We start from the raw sequence: 16,774 nt of genomic DNA, 5'->3' as shown, positions 1-16,774 counted from the left end.
TGACTAAGACATGGCCCATTACCTCTTCTATTAATCTGGCACCAGAACTTAACCCATTCTAAACCTTTGAATAGCTTCCTGCTGTCCTAACATCATGATCCAAGCCCTTTAACATGATGTGCAAGGCCCATCATCATCTAGCCCATGACTCTTTCCAACCTCGTCTTTTAGGCAATCATAGCCCCCTGTTCACAGCCTAAGATCCAGCCACAGTTACTACTTCCGTTTCCTGTATATCTCTTGTCTCTGTATCCTTGCAACTCAGTCTAAGATGCCTCCTAGTCTTCTCCTTTTCTCAGTCACTTCTTTAAGCACAGGCATAACCTCTACCAGGAATTATGACTTCCCACCTTCCCCCACTACTTACAGAATTATGTGTTATGTACTGAATTAATAATCCTAGTATTACTTGGTTATTAAATATTAATTAATCCAATGTTAATCATATGTACTGAATTATTCATCTTTGTAATATTTTTCTGGATAATCTGGATATTCTCCCTTGTGAGTTCTTTAATAAGTCTTTAATGAGGGGAATGAGTCTCATATTTGTATCCCCAGTGCTTACCTCATGTGCCTGATGTGCTCAAATGTTTGTTAAATGATTATTTTAATTACATTTACCTTTATTTCTTCTATGTCTGCTTTCTGGAGTTTTTCTCTGAAATGACTATCTGTTTCCAGCACATCAATCACTTGCTTAAGATATTCATCATAATAAAGTCCAGTATCCTTCAAAGTAAGAAACAAACAATAATGCTTCTGAAAATCTTTCCTTTCCTGCATCTAAAGATCTCAATCCTAAAGAAAAAAAACATCTAGCAACATGACATTGAGACATACTTTGATAGTTTGGACAAAGTTAAAAAAGCTTATTTCTCAAATGGAGAGCTTTATATCAGAAATAGTATGTTTTACTGTTACATAGAAGCAGATTTTCTACATGGCTTAGACAATGAAGATTTAATAATATTATTTGGTTTTACCCCACTGGCACCTGTTTATCCTCATTGCCATCTGTCTCTTCTTTGAGTATAATACCATGTTTCCCCAACTGTTAGCTCTGCATGATACACTGGAAATGTACCATGATTAATTCTTCAATGCACTATCTAATATACTAACTACATTAAATAAACACTGTTAATATTAACATATGCTTATCCAATACTATCTTTAATGTTATTTTAGAAATAGTTCCTAAATATCCAATTTTATGGTAATAAATACTAACAATATTTTAGTTAAAATTCTTCCCACAAAGCTTTTTTTATCATTTCACTTACTGGTGGTTCTATCTTTGCACTGTCCACAGGTTGAGCATTTTTTACTTTTGTCTTGTCTATGTCTATAGGCACAGCTTCAAGACTAGGAAGTAGACAAGTAACCAAGAGAAAACAATCTTGTAGGAGGATGGTCTTCCACCTCATCTGAAATAAAGGCATAATTATAGTTAGGTCCTAAAAAGATGTTTTCAAACTATATATACATGCATTCCCAATGACACATTAATAACACATTCCTACCAGCATAAATGAGGGTTCCAATTTCTCTACATCCTCATGAATAAATGTTATTATCTATCTTTTTTATTACAGCCAACTTACTGGGTGTGAAGTGGTATCTCTTTGTGTTTTGGATTTGAATTTCATTGGCTAATGATGTTGAGCATCTTTTCATGAATTTATTTGCTCTGTATCTTTTAGCTTTTTAAAAATTAATTCAAAAGTATCATTGAGTTAGTTGGCTTTTTAGAATAAAAATCTGAATTGAAGCTCTTGTTTACCTGTGCAAGTTCCATGTGCCACTGCAAACAGGCTGACTCAATGACTATTAAAGAGGATAATAGTTTTAACTGTAGCGATGACCAAAAAGCCCAAGATATGACTTAACTGCTCAAGTCAATTTTGACGTCTTTTACACACACTTCTGGAGCTTAATTGAGTCTCCTAACATGGTTAGAAAATGAGTAAGTGTGAAAATTATTTGAATAGTCTTTCTATTATATTCACACAGAAAGTAGTCAGCTCAGTGATCTATTTCTGTAACTTCATTTTGCAGATCTCATCAGAAACAATTACTATCCCTTGATAGGGTCAACCCAGAGTTTAAAAGAATCTTTTACATAGATTCCTCCCCTCCACCCTGTATTATCTCCAATGTCCCTTAGGTTCTTAAGGCAATTAATAAGTAGTTCTGTCTTAGCAATTGCCAGCTATGTCACATATTTTGAAATACACTTAAAAAAAATAGTATCCACCTTTTCTTCAATACATAATAGAAGCCAGATATTATAAAAGTAAACAATAGTTAAATTCAAAATTATAGTTAATTCCCTGCTCATTTTCTCACTTTTTTAAATAATGGATTTTTTTTTAAAGGGAATTTAACTAGACCTCAGTTTGCTTTAAAGTCTTAAGTTCTACTACCAGTTTATTCTTCTGAATAAAGTTTGGATCTTTTCTGTTACATTATCAAAAATAGTAATAAAATTGCTTATACTCACACCAAATGTATGAAATGATTAAGTTATATGATTAATAAATGCTTTTAAACTAAATATTGCTTATTTAGCCAGCTAAAAAGTATATTGGTAGGCCAAGTAAAAGGTCTGGGAGCTTGGAAATAAATAATACCAAAATCAGCTACAAAAGAAAGGTTCCTATCTAGATGCAATAAAAATGAGGTAAAGGCAGTTATGTTTCACACTTTGGATATAGGGTGTGAGACACTGTGCCTTCTGATCAAACTGAGACCTTGGCGTCTGTGCAAGAAGATCCTCCTTGATTGTAGGTTTAGAGATTGTCAGACTTGCATTTCATTCATGCTGGCTTCTTTTTAAATTTTGCAGGAAAGAGATAACAAATGATAAGTGCCATTTCAAAACCAAAAGTGGTTTTACTTTTGATAATTTTAGAGGACAAAACACTGAGAGTACAAGGAGAGACTTGCTTGTTTTAAAATCAAATACAACAGAACTGATTAATAAGAAATACAACCAGATGGAAAAAGACATATTATATGATTCTATTTACATCAAATGATCAGAATAAGCAATCCATAGAGAAAGAAGGTAAATTAGTAGTTGCTTAGGACTGCTGGTATTGGAGGCGGGGAAATAGAGAAATGACTGCTAATGGGTACTGGGTTCCTTTTTGGGGTAATGAAAATGTTCCAGAAACAGAGAGTAGTAACGGTGGCACAACCTCGTGAATGTATTAAAACCCCTAAATCGTACACTTTAAAAGGGTGAATTTTATGATATGTGAATCATATTTCAATTTTTTAAAACGTAGTGAAAAATAGAGCAAAAAATCTGGTTATGAAATAAAACATAAACAAAGTAAAAAGAATAAATAAAATTTATAAGCCATCTTTAACTTTATAGAAGTATTGAACTAACCAATCTCTATAACTTTTCATAATTACCCAATGTTTATATTCTTAATGATTTTTGTCTGCTTGTCTATCATTCCTAGAAAAGTAAGTGAAAATCTTGCACTGTGATTTGGGATTTGTCTGTTTTCCTTAAAAGTCTGTCAATTTTTTATTTAAATATTTTGAGGCTATGTTATTAAGTATATACAAATTTAACATTTTCTAGCTTTCTGGTGTATTTAATCTTTTATCACATTTGAGTAACCTTTATAGCTCAATTTGCCTAAAGGTCTATTTTATTTGATAGTAATATAGCTAAACCAGTTTTATTTTGACTAGTGTGTGGTCATATACACACATACACACACACACACAGTTCTTTTTTATCCAGTCTAACAGTCTCTTGTCTTCTAAATGGAGTTATTTTCTGTTTATATTTAATCAAATAACTGATAATGTACTAATCACTTCCAAGATGTACCATCTCTCAGTTTAACATCTCAGAAATCAGAGTATTTTTCAGTTAATGTGATATTAAAATTGTGGTTGACCACGTGGCAATAGGGACATAATCTTTACTGCCTGCACATACATGAACTTTATCACAGCTCTTCTTATTGCCATTACTTCAGATTGAGTTTTTACATTGTTGGTACTTCACAAATTGAGTTTAACTGCCATTTTAAATGTCTTCAAAAGGTTTAAATTATGATTTGGCATTGAAATGAAAAGTCATTTGTAAACAGAAACGAAGCAGCTGATATTCATGAAGCAAATATTTGATGTTAAAGGAGTAACAGCAACTTTACATTTTCTTGTAAAGGAACGACTACGTGCTCTCAGTAGACAGGAAGATACCCCCAAGCAGGCTAAGCTGAGTTGCAACAAGATTACCCTACCAGCAGCCAAACAAAGCAAAGGAAAGCAGTAGAAACTGACAGCGCCTCCAATAAATAAAAAATTATATGAAATATGGACTGATTTGATGGATTTATGCACCATTCAGGCAAATGTCACTTGTTAAGAAATTTCCTACTAGCACTGAACAGACGCTGTGTACCTTCCATATTATTTGAGGAAAAAGCAAAGCTGAGTTTAGTCAGTCGGAAATGTTGACAAAATCTGATGTTCTTTTACATGCCTCAAAATGATACACTAATGTTAAAGGTGCTAAAGAGACTGATATCCTGAGAATGGGTTAGAAGACAGCTTATCATTGGAACGCTATCGTGTAAACACCCATGGCCAAAATTTGCTTCCATATTAAATTTTAAACTATAAAATAATTTCCCAAAAATGCTATTGTATGCATAAAAAGGGGGAAGAAAGTAGGGGATGGATGATGGCTGAGATAAAGGCAGGCTAAATCTTGTTTGAATGTCCAAGAGCCCTTCATAACCTGCCCTGAGCATTAGTTTAGTTCTTGATTTACTGTGAGGCCATCTTTCTGATTATTTAAAGAATAGGTTGCCTGAAAAATAACACAACATGATGTTATTCCTGATGCCATGTCTAGACAACTGCAACTCCTCAGCGTTTCTTTCAGTCAACAAACTTCTGAAGGGGCTGAGGAAAGACAATGAATCTGAAAACTTTCTGTTGTCATCTTTTAAAAAGGATTAGCATCAAAGCTTGCAAAATGAGTGTCAAGAGGCTTGGAAGAAAATTCTAGGCAAAGTGGCTTGACTGAAAAAATTCCCAGAAGAAAATCACCCTCACTCTCCACAGAAGAGAGAACAATGTTGTGTGGAAAAACTACAGACCTTGACAAGTCTGAATCAAGAAAGTGTTTCAAAAGAATCAAACTATGAATGTGAAAAGTCATAGGAATACCTTAGCCAATTTATTTAACTTGTAATTTCTTTCTGTATGCACAAAAAATGATGTGAGAAAAATCTACATGCCTAAATCAATCTAAAAAAGCACTTTGAGTAAACATATAATGAAACTGTAAATGATAAGGCATACTGTCATAGTTTAACTGGTAAAATTTTTTCTATATGGTATATATTGATGGGTCTTAATATCAATGAAATCTTAGAGTCAATGAAATACCATATCTTGAGTTTTAAATCTACCATCTTCTTTTGGGCTTTCTATTTATTTTGCCTCTTTAATATTTACTTCCTTTTCTTTCTTGCTTTTTTGTTTCTTTTTGATTGATGGAGGATTTTTTTAATACTTTCCCCCCTCTACTAGTTTCTAATCTCTTAATGTTTATTCTAGAAATAATTAAGACAATTAACTTATTTAAGTCTAAAGTTCATTAAAACATTTACTCTACTTCTTAGTAAGACCCCAGTAAATGTTAACTATTATAGCAAAAGAAATGGAAAATGTTCTAGCACATTAGGTAGAAAATTAATGACATAAAAATCTCTTTAAATCACAAGATAATGTCAAGTGTGTCAGAGACAGACTTACAGATTTTCATAAACCAGATAATATACAAACATTATATAAAAAAAGAATGCAGGATGAGGGGTAAGGAGAGGCAATGGGAAGGACAGACTAACCTACTTTTCTTCCATTATCAGGTCAGTAAGAACGGCCTTCTCCTTTCTCTTATCACCCTCTTCTTCCATAAGAACAGAGACCTAAAGAGGAGACACTGGGCTGAACTAGGCTGAAGCAGTAGACTGATCCAAGCCAGGACAGGCCCGATGATTTACTTTCTAAAGTAGGATGATCTGAAATTCTAAATCTGGCAGTAATCTCAATATAGCATAGAAAGAGCATCAGAGCCTCCCGCAAAATTACAAAGTATTCAGAGTTCTGAAGTCTCTCCTAGAATTCAGTAAATAGAAAATAATTTTCCTAAATTTCCAGGTCCTAAAAGGAAGCTTATCTCCCTTCCTTGGTTGCCACCAAATCAAAAATTCCCATTCATTCACAGAGGCAGATTGCTTAACTATTGATTCATACCAGTAATTATCCAGATAAAGTTTACCATGTGTGTGCGTGTGTGTGTGTGAGAGAGAGAGAGAGAGAGAGAGAGAGAGAGAGAGAGAGAGAGAGAGAGAGAGAGAGAGAGTTTCCTGGTTTGACTGTAAGGAGAGATATTCTGGAAGTGGTTAAAAAGAATGGTCACACAGTGACTGCAATGGGGCGTGGGGGGGGTACTCGATAATATGGGTGATTGCAGTAACCACATTGTTTTTCATGTGAAACCTTCATAAGAGTGTATATCAATAATACCTTAATAAAAAAATTATTATAAAAAAAGTGGTCACAGATGAGAAGGCTGAAAAGTACAGAAAACTAAAACTAGTTTGCCTCTATTCCTCCCTCATCTATCTTTTTTCCTGTGACTCAACCCTCCTCTTTGACTCTTCTTCCTTTTAAATTTAAGGCTAAATTGAACTATGTTTTCTTTAATCTGTTGTATTTCTTAATTTAACAAATATTTACTAAGCACCCCACTATGTACCAGGTAATATGCTAGACACAAAGGTACCTAAGATAGACATGGTCCCTACCCTCATAGGGTTTCAAAGTAGTGTGCAGGGCAGCCTATTAAACAAACAAGTACAATTTGAAAAAAGCTGCTTATAAAATAACACATAACATGATCCTTTATCTGCTAACTAAAAAAATCTTTAAAAGCATTAAAATAGTTATTCAGTCAGTAGACATTTTCAGTCAGGTGACTTACAATGCTAAATAATCTCTCTTAAAAACAAAATGAAGCTGTTTTTATATTCGTGAAGCCGCTTCTTACTTTTTGTTCATTGTGGTCAATGGTTCTAAACTGGAGGCAGGGGATGGTAACTAGACCATTAGCAACAAAAAAATTACTGTACTTTGTGCCTAAATGATACAAGGAAAAATTCAAGACCTTGTGGAAACATGAAAAAAATAATTTGTAGAAATAAAAATCTTAATTTGCTCCTTATTTTCCTTCTAATAACCTTAAAAAGATTGAATCTTTAGATTCTTTCCCCCTCTGATTTCCATTCTCTGAATTTCTGTTTCCTTCTCTTGAAACTTTTTTTCAATTTGCTTTCTTTACTGATATAGTGTCAACTAAACAATTTCACATGAGCAGTATAGGGTATATTTATGTAATATTTATAAAGAAAAGTTTGAAAAGAAATAAAATATTGGTATACCGAAGAAAATTAAGCAAGGGCTACTAGTGAAATAAAAGGCAATTTCGAAACAGGTGACAGTTACAGTGGTTTTAAAAAAACAACTTTTAAGTAACAAAGAAGGCAAAAGTGTGCCCCATGTGATGATACTGAATTTAAATGCACCTTGGGATGGATTATACTTTTCAACATAAATTTATTTCTTGATGATTTATTATGTGATACTCTAAAGATAACTTATCTCTGTCTTAAAAAGTGCCTTGTATAAAGCAAAGGCTCAATAAATATTGACTCTTTTTTAATACATCTATAAATTATATAGCAAACATCTATTAAGCATTTGTGGGTAATCTTAAAAAATAACCAAAACAAATGCCCAGTAACACAGACAAGACCTCCATAATGAATTTTTTACTCTAAAAAGTAAAAAATGAAACACACCTTATTAAAGTTATTTCCTTCTGTAGTTAATGGTCAGATTTAAAGCTCTGCCATGGCAAATTACTGAAGCTTCTATGAGTAGTTATCATAGCTTACATATCTCAGAGATGAAAAAAAAGAAGATCTATACTGTAGCAGAGTCTTCTATGTGCCTTCCAATATCCAAATATTCCTTTCCACCTTGGTAACAAAAGCCCAATTTTATTCAAGGCAGCCATGCATCCAGCTACACTTCCCTGCATCCCTGGTAGCTTGAGCTTTGGTTCAGAAGTCTCCTTAAAGGAAGAGGATGCATACTTCTTGGCCTTTGCCTTGCTGCCTGGAACTTGGCTGTGGTGGTTGGGGCCCTGGCAGCAATCTTGGAATAGGAGACCAAGGCAACATCTTAGGAAAGCATATCAAAATACTGGAAAAAACTTAGGTCTCTGACCACTTTATAAAGCTACTATACCTATCCTCAACAGCCTATTCAAGAATTATTTTACATAAGAAATGTTGTGCATTTAAGCCACCATTAAGTCTGTATTTATTTTTTGCTTTCTTAACTGATCACTTACCTTTAGATAGATGAGGAATTTTTATCTCTTTTTTACAGATGAGGCAACTGAGATTCAGAGAGGTAAGGTAACTTGCACAATATCAAATTAGTGAAGTGGGGAGCCTTGGCTCCTCGCTCAATGCTTTTTCAGTAAAAAATGACTTAACAGCTTCTAAATGTAAAAAAATGAAATAAAAAGATTAAATATAAACATAAACCTACCCCTGTTACAGTGGTAATAGAACATGATAGTGTATGCATTTGTCATATCCTGTGAAAAGAAAAAGTACCAAATTTTTATGATGTGGAAGGAGACTAATTTATATCATATTCCAGTGGGAAGATAGAAATATCAAATAAACAGAATGAAAAACCAGAATAAACAAAGATAGTGATTTATTATATCCCAGTTTTACTATATTGCTCCCTTTTAAATAACTAAAAATTCAGACTATAAGCTTATTTTCCTCAGCAATGAGACTTCAAGATATAGGGTGTTTTCTTGTTAAAACCTTAGCTGGAATTTTTCTTAAAGTCCTTAACTGGACTCTTTCTTTGCCCTTACCACCACTTTTAAAAATGAACCTGGGACCCAGTCTCAGTTACAGAGATCTGTAGTAAAGCAAAACATCTCAGATTTTCTTTTTTGAAGCCCTACTACCCAACTGTAAAATACACGGCAGTTAGCCCATGTGCATACCTAGTGGTGAACATGATCAATTATCTCTAGGCAGTCTGTAAAGAAAATAAGCAAATAAAAGACCTTCAAATGTTGAGAACACATACATTTCTTTCTTTTTATGGTATATTAACATGAAATCATCAAAGCAGGAGACTGATGATATGCATGTTATATGCTGGAAAGGCATATGACTTTTATTAACATGGCATGGTCAAAAATAAACAAATACTAGTTTGAATACTAACCACCCCCATTTACTGGCAAGCTACTTGCCTCTCTTGAGTCTGGATTTTCCTACCTATAAAACTGAACTAATAATTCTTCATAAATCCTTGATAGGATGAAAATAAGAATGAATACAATATAATAAGTCAGTGCATGGCAAAAGTAAATGATTAATATTAATGCCCTTCCTGTTTTGAAAATGAAATAGCTATATATTGAAATAATGAAAATCTGTTCTGCAAACATGCAAAGTTATAGAACTTAAAAAGCAAAAAACCAGTTTGACATACAATCTTAAATGTCATTTTTTTTAAAAGGCCACATTAGCACTTTGTTCTGAGCACTGCTATAGCCAAAGGTAGGCCAATGGAAAGAATATGTCCAACAAAAGAGGAACACAACCTCTTCCTCCCTGGCATTAAAACAGACCTTTTACAAGAGACCTAGGCTTCTTTCTCCAAGGCACTGCCTTAAGCCAGGAAACCCGCATTGTTTCTCTCTGTCAATGTCATAATACTAAGTGAAAAGGAGTAGGGTGGAGAAAAATAAACAGCTTATGAGTTTCTCAATGACAGTAATGACAAGGGCAACCATTAACCTGCTGCTCAACTCCATTTTTCCCTTTGAAAATGAAATTCAATGGGAAAGTGAGGCTCAAAATAAAACATATGTATGGCCAGCTCAGCTGGACTCCAACCCTTCCCTGTGTCAAGACATTAGTGTCTTTGATGCTCATCCTGTAGAAAAGGACACCAATCAAGGAAACCATTATATTGCCTTTTTTTTTTCATTCTTAATTAGTTACAGTATCTTTGACAACAGACTTATTTATGAAAAGCAGATACTGTTTCTCATCTGTATCATCCAATACACAAATTTATTAAAATGTCTTCATTATTTATATATATTGTACTTCAGATAACTAAAGTACAATCTGCCAAAAATAAAAGCATGCAACTGCTACCTCAATTTCCTTTAGGTTGCTCTGAAAATTTTTAAATCATACAATTCTTGGACCAGAAATAATCTCAGAGGTGGTTTGGTTCAGACCCTACTTTTATGAAAGTTATAAAGCACAGGGAAGTTAACTGACTTGGCCAGGATCATTTGGCAGAGTCTGGATTGGAATCCAGCTACCAAAGTCTAATTAAGTATACTTTTCACCATATCATGGTGGGGTTCTTTTCTAAATGTTAGATGAAAATTATTAAGTAAATGAGGTTTTTCTTTGAATAAGTTATTTGAAATTATTAGAAGCCTGTCATTCAAAGCCTATAAACTAATTCCATGTATTAAACATACAAATAACAAATTTTCCCTTTCTAGACCTCCAGTTATTTAGAAAAAGTTAATCATCTATCATGCCAAATATAGTCAACTCAATTACAACACATAAAAAATTACCTACTTTAAGGATTTGTTTCAATACATTTTAAAATACTGCATTCAATTCCTCTGGCTACCTAATACTTAAAGGGTATTTTGTACATCACATCATCAAAAGGGTCCTTAGGAAGCTGAGGGCAATTTAAACATAATTCTAAATAACACAACATGAATTTGGTATGTCTATAGAGACATATAAAATATCCCCCCCAAAATAACACAAGTATCAATCATGCTACTGATAGTCTATATTAATGACCATAATCAATACTAGTGTTTTGGAAGGTACCCTTATGCCTTCATTGTGCATTTAATTTTAACTGGTATTTACAAAGCACAAACCAATTTGGCAAAACTATGCTGAAAGGATATATACAAAATGTGTGATATGACAGTAAAGTACGCCTGGAGATCAGAGAAAGGTAAATACAACACGGACTTAGGCCTTGCAAGATGGGCAAAATTAGGATAGGCAGAAAAGAAGAGCGTGAGAGTAGCCACAAGGAGACAGAAGTGAATTTTTCGTACCATAAAGTTGAACCAGATCGTGGAAAGTTTAAAGACCAAGAGGAGAAATATAAGTTCCTATGTTCACCGTAATAACAAAGGTGATATTATTAGAGATTTCTAATTCTAAATTTCTATGCTTTTTAAATTTTCAACCCTATTAACTAAGAAACATTTGTTCAACATTTGTTGGATTTGTTCAAGTTTTATAAAATAAGAACTCAGCTTAAATCAGGATGAGTCTTGAGACAATTTCTATCAGGGACAAGATGCAAGACTATATATTTCCTGACTCCAATTATTCAACAGAATTCCTTCCACAGGAAAGGTGTACAGAAACAAAAAAAAGTCAAATAGGTCATAAAAGAAGCTATAGGTTAACAGATCCAAATCTATTACACCACTAGTCATACGACATTCAACGCATTTTTAAAAAAAACTGTCTCGTCAGTTCTTTAAATTCTTATAGGGAATAAGTCCACAATCTCCTTCTTCAAACATAACTGACCATCAGAAATATTTACATTCCCTCCACCCACCCACCCACGCATCTTTTTTAACCATTGTAATAGAACACCGTTTGGTGTTCATATTCATCCATGGCTTTAATAGCCTTAATAAAAGGCTTAGTTGGCAGCACTTTCTTACTCAGTTGTGTAAATGTACATGATCCATTTAGGAGTTTAGAGGGCACTTTAAGAATATCAAGAGATTCTGTCTCCCAAATACTAGAATAATGTTTCAGTGGTTCATGTTCTTATTTTCTCTCTGTCACTCTCACTCTCGTTTTCTGCCCCTCTCGATATTGTAAAAGAATCGCCATTCAAAATTGGCTATGGCCGGCACCAACCGCAATAACCACATTTGCTCTCTGAGTTACCACTTAGCAGGTGCCGAAAGGAAGTTAACATCTTTCTCATACTCTGAAACCGAAACAGCTCATCTCCCACCTAACGATTAGTCACTTAAAAGGGAAAACAATACAACTGACAAGAACTTTTCTCATCTCCTAAGTGTCAGGGGTTTGCGGCTTATCAGAACCGGCAAAAGAGCAGGATTCATCGGCCTAGCTTTGCTCGGCAGCGCGTGGGTCGGTAAGCATCAGCAGGAATCGCCGTGTTTACCCTCCCCTCAGTAGACACTTCCCTTGCCCAGCGACCTGTCAAGGCGGGGCTTGCAGCCCCGCCCGGGTCTCGGTCGTGCACCTACCCGTGCCTGCTCCCCACCAAAAGCTTGCCACCTTCATCGGCCCCCAAGAAAGCTGGGGTGCCCTGCAGCAAGCGGAGCGAAGAAAGGGACCCCGCGCCTAGGGCTGGAGCAGGAAGCGCTCTCCACCCGTGCCTGCCCACTGTGCTGCCCCCACCGTCCTCAACGCCCTGCCAGGGCAGGCGAAGACCTGAGCCTTATCTCAGGACCCGCCCTTGCCTCCCACGGTGCTGATGCGCCCCCATCTCCGAGCTACTGGCCTTACCTAGCTGGGTCTTGGCGCGTTAAGACTCCGCCGGCTGAATGAATGCAGCTCACAGACCCGTCTATCCAGCCCCCGACCCACTGCTTTGCTCTGCACCTCCGCCGACCGCGCGCTCCCGCCTCCTCGCAGCCATGACGACAGCCCCCGCCCCCCGGCAGCCGCCGATTGGACCGACTGGGACCGCGGAAGGCGCCGATTGGCGGGGGTGGAGACGAGGCCCTGCCGGCGGGCAGGAAGGCGGGCGGCGAGGAGCTCCAACGCTGGGAAGCCAGGGGGAGGCCGAGCCAAGAGGGACGTGGCGTTCTGCTATGCGGGAGGGGAAGCCGCGCCCCTTCCTTCTCTGGCTTTCATGCAGAAGCCTGTGGAGCAGGGTTTGGGCGGGTGAGGTGCTTTCCCGGGTTCGGGACAAAAACCCCAGGAATCGCCTTGCACTTGGCTGCTGGCCCGCGCCGGCAGCGCCCTGACCAGTCAGAGATGGACTCTTTAAGGCCCATTTTCGCCCACAAGCCTCTCTTCGGTCTAACACCCCGGGCGTCTTTCATGGCAGGAATCTTACTTGTATTTGTAACCTCACCCACCCGCGTCTTGCAGTGCCTTTGCCCACTGTGGCTTGATTGCTTTTTACACCACATTCTCTCACACCCATTTGCGGGCATAGCTCTTTTCTCTACAATCTCCCCTCATAGAACTGACACATCTACACACCCCTCCTCGTTCTAAAGGTGGGAAAAAAGGCTGGAAGTTATACGTGGCTCAAGGGTTAGAGAAGTTTCTGGAGCCTCGTGGCTGGTTTCGAATCTTGAGTCTGCCAAATAATAGTATCTCTCTGAACGTCAGTTTTCATGTTAAAAAAAGGCGTCATCTATCTCAGAGGTGAAGATTTTAAAAGATAACATACTGAAAAACCAGTACAGCACCTGCTGCATACGTTAGTAATGGCAGCTTGTTTTTATAGGAAGTAGGAGAGAGTAAGTAGCTAAATGCACTAATTTTCAGCCAGACTACCTATGTTGCAAAACCTGACTTCACTTATCTCAGACCAACTCCATGACTTAAGGCAAGTTACTTATGGACTTCGGTTTCCCTGTCTGTGAAACAGGGATAATAATAGTACCCCCCTCCTTACAGCATAACAAGTTAATAGAAAAGTGAATGTCACAGAGTAAATACTCAATAAATGTTAGACATTCTCACATTAGTGGCTTAGCTAGGACTATAATTCAGGTGTCTGGAATTCCAGATTCCAAAATTCCAAGACCAGCAATCTTCAGTCTTACACAGTCCGAACAGAGGCAGGAGGTTAAGCTCCTTTTTAAGGCTCAGGAGGAAACACTTGCCCATTTTCTTTAAATCAAAATCTCAAACTATCTCCTTTATCATCATGAAAGTCCTAGAATGTTATGACTCTGCCTCCACTGAAGGTGTAATAGCAGAGGCAAATGTAAGGAGAATAATATTTAGTCCTGATGGATAGATTTAAAATCGGAAGCACTAGAGAAAAAAAAAGGATATTCAAGAGGTTATGGTATAGGAGCACTAAATTTCATTTTGAAAAACTTGAGCAGTATTATTATTTGGGTATTGGTTAAGTATCATTAGTAACTCATTTTAGTGTCAGATCATGGACAATTCAGCATCCCAACACTGTGGAAAACACCAAACTGTAAATACATTAAAGATAGGAACTATCTACCACCATTTTTATTACCTGATATCTATCACAGGACCAAACACACAGTACTAAAATTTGGGTAGACACTTTAAGGGGAGACCCTGAAAGATCTCATAATAATCTAGATTATTTATAGTAATCCAATGAAGTTGAAGAATGGAAAATGAAAAGATTGGGTTAGTCCAACAATACAATGAAAGAAAAAGAGTAACAAACACTAACTTGATGATTGAGACACTGACATTATTCTCAGCAAGATTCTGGGTGAAGGAAAAAGAAAAGATAAGGAAGACAGGACAAAAATTACACAGAAATCTGCCAGATTAGGAGAAATCACTAAGGAAAATATTTCAGACTGTCATATGCATATAAAGCAGGCAACCGCAGCTCTTGTACTAATAAAGGCTGTTTTTTGGTAGAGAAAAATAGGAATATTGAAAGGAGTTATAAGGAAATGTTATACTACTAATAGCTAAAATCCAAAACTTCAGGGCTTAGCACTGATGAAAAGTCTTAGGGAGGACTAAAGAATATACTACTACATTGTACAAGGGGAAAAGCAAGGCTTTGGAGTCAGAACTGGGTCCACTCTGGGTCCAGCCCTACCTGGATTAAAAACCCAGTCCCACCTTTATTAGCTGAATGTCCTCTAGCATGTTACTTAACCTCTCTCCATAGCATGATTGCCCCATCTCTAACATGGGGGCAAAAACTTCCCACTTCATAAAGTTGTGAGGATCAAGTGAGTTTATATTTATAAAGCAGAGAGGTGCCTGGCAAACAGTAAGTGGCATATTAATGTTTGGTAAAATACTGGTCTCAGTTTTTCTATCTGTAACTTAGGATCATACTGAATTTATGTAAGGATTCAAATGATGTACGTAAAGTGATAGAGAGGAGATGCTTAATATTTCTCTGCCCTTCCACCCCCCCACCCCCAACCTGTCACATTTGAGCCCCTCTCTGATTACCACTGTCTTTGCCATCAAGAAGCTATTGCTCAACCTGGACCAAGCAAGGATAAAATATCTTTTCTTGATTTCCCTTGGCTCACCTAAGCAGCTCAAAATCAGTTTATTGGAGGCCAGAAGAAAATAAAAGGAAAACAATCCCAGAGAACTAACTAATGCGAAGCTCGCCCATATTACATTTCTTGGTAATCCAGGGGAGGAAAACATGGTGTCAAGGAGATTCTGGCTTTTTAATACTTCAATTATCTCTCTTCTTACTTCTAGGATTCACAGAACATCAACCAGCCAAGTTCATCACTGTGTTCAGAAGAGAGGAGTGGAGATAGGAATACTCTTGCTCACAAGAGACAGTAAGTAGTATCAGAAACAAGAAAACTCAAAAAATACCTGCTACATAGGAGCCAAGACTTTCATTAAGCTTTAGATCAGGGGTCAGCAAACTATGGCCCTTGGGCCAAATCAACCAACTGCCTGTTTTTGTAGTTTTGTTGGAATGCAGCCATACTCAACAGCCACACTCATTTGTTTATGTATTGTCTCCAGTTGCTTTTGTACTACAATGCTAGAGTTAAGTGGTTGTGACAGAAACTGTTGGTCCGCAAAGTCAAAAATATTTACTACCTGGATATTTATAGAAAAAACTGCTAGCCCTTGATCTAGATAGTTAGCCCAGAATCATCTTAACAGTATCCCCAGTGTAAAAATTTTCACCATAATCAGCTCCTCTAATCCATTGCTTCTCAAACATTAATGTGCATGCAAATCACTCAGAGGTCTTATTAAATGCAGATTCTGATTCAGTAATCTACAGTGAGTCCTGAGATTCTACATTTCTAACAAGCCTTAGGGTGATACCAATACTGCTGGTCCCTCTATCAACTTGACCCCATCAGGTTTTATTAACAGGTGTACAACATAATGTTTCAATATTGTATATATTCAATACATATATATTGCAAAATGATCCTCACAATAAGTGTAGTTAACATTCATCTCCATGCATGGTTCAATTTTTTTTCTTGTGATGAAATAAGATTTACTCTCTTATGCAATACAGTACTTTTAACTATAGTCACCATGCTGTACTTTACATCCTTGGGACTTACTTACAACTGGAAACTGTACCTTTTGACCACCTTCACCCATTTTGCCCATTCCCCACCCCCATCTCTACAACTGAAAACTATAAGACATTGATGAAAGAAATTGAGGAAGACACAAATAAATGGAAATATAATCTGTGCTCATACACTGGAAGAATTAATTTGTTAAAATGTCCAAACTACTCAAAAAATCTACATATACAATGCAATCTCCATCAAAATTCTAATGGCATTTTTCACAAAGAGAGCAATACCAAATTTTGTGTTTGTAGAGAAAATGAAAGTTCCTGTGGCCAGAATTCTCATCTG

The 16,774-nt window shown here is 36.5% G+C and overlaps 1 protein-coding gene across 5 annotated transcripts in view; it reads right to left on the bottom strand.

Moving 5' to 3' along the window:
* Positions 1-12,893, bottom strand: part of NUCB2 (nucleobindin 2) — a 33,416-nt gene extending 20,523 nt beyond the window's left edge. For 2 of the 5 annotated variants that reach the window (XM_036888148.2, XM_036888152.2), the window contains exons 1-4: positions 12,720-12,893; positions 8,468-8,620; positions 1,287-1,430; positions 625-732 (exon numbers count right to left, since the gene is read on the bottom strand). In XM_036888148.2, the coding sequence (XP_036744043.1) occupies positions 625-732; positions 1,287-1,430 (252 nt within the window). In that variant the 5' untranslated portion in view covers positions 8,468-8,620; positions 12,720-12,893. Of the gene's footprint in view, positions 1-624; positions 733-1,286; positions 1,431-5,894; positions 5,976-8,467; positions 8,621-12,719 lie in introns of all 5 variants that reach the window. The other 3 variants (XM_036888149.2, XM_036888150.2, XM_036888151.2) reach the window with 3 other exon arrangements.
* Positions 12,894-16,774: the final 3,881 nt, after the last annotated feature.

Source organism: Manis pentadactyla, chromosome 9 (genome assembly GCF_030020395.1).
Source record: "Manis pentadactyla isolate mManPen7 chromosome 9, mManPen7.hap1, whole genome shotgun sequence".
NCBI classification, from domain to species: Eukaryota; Metazoa; Chordata; class Mammalia; order Pholidota; family Manidae; genus Manis; species Manis pentadactyla.
Note: the sequence above shows the minus strand (reverse complement) of the source record. Positions and strands in the feature narration are given on the sequence as shown.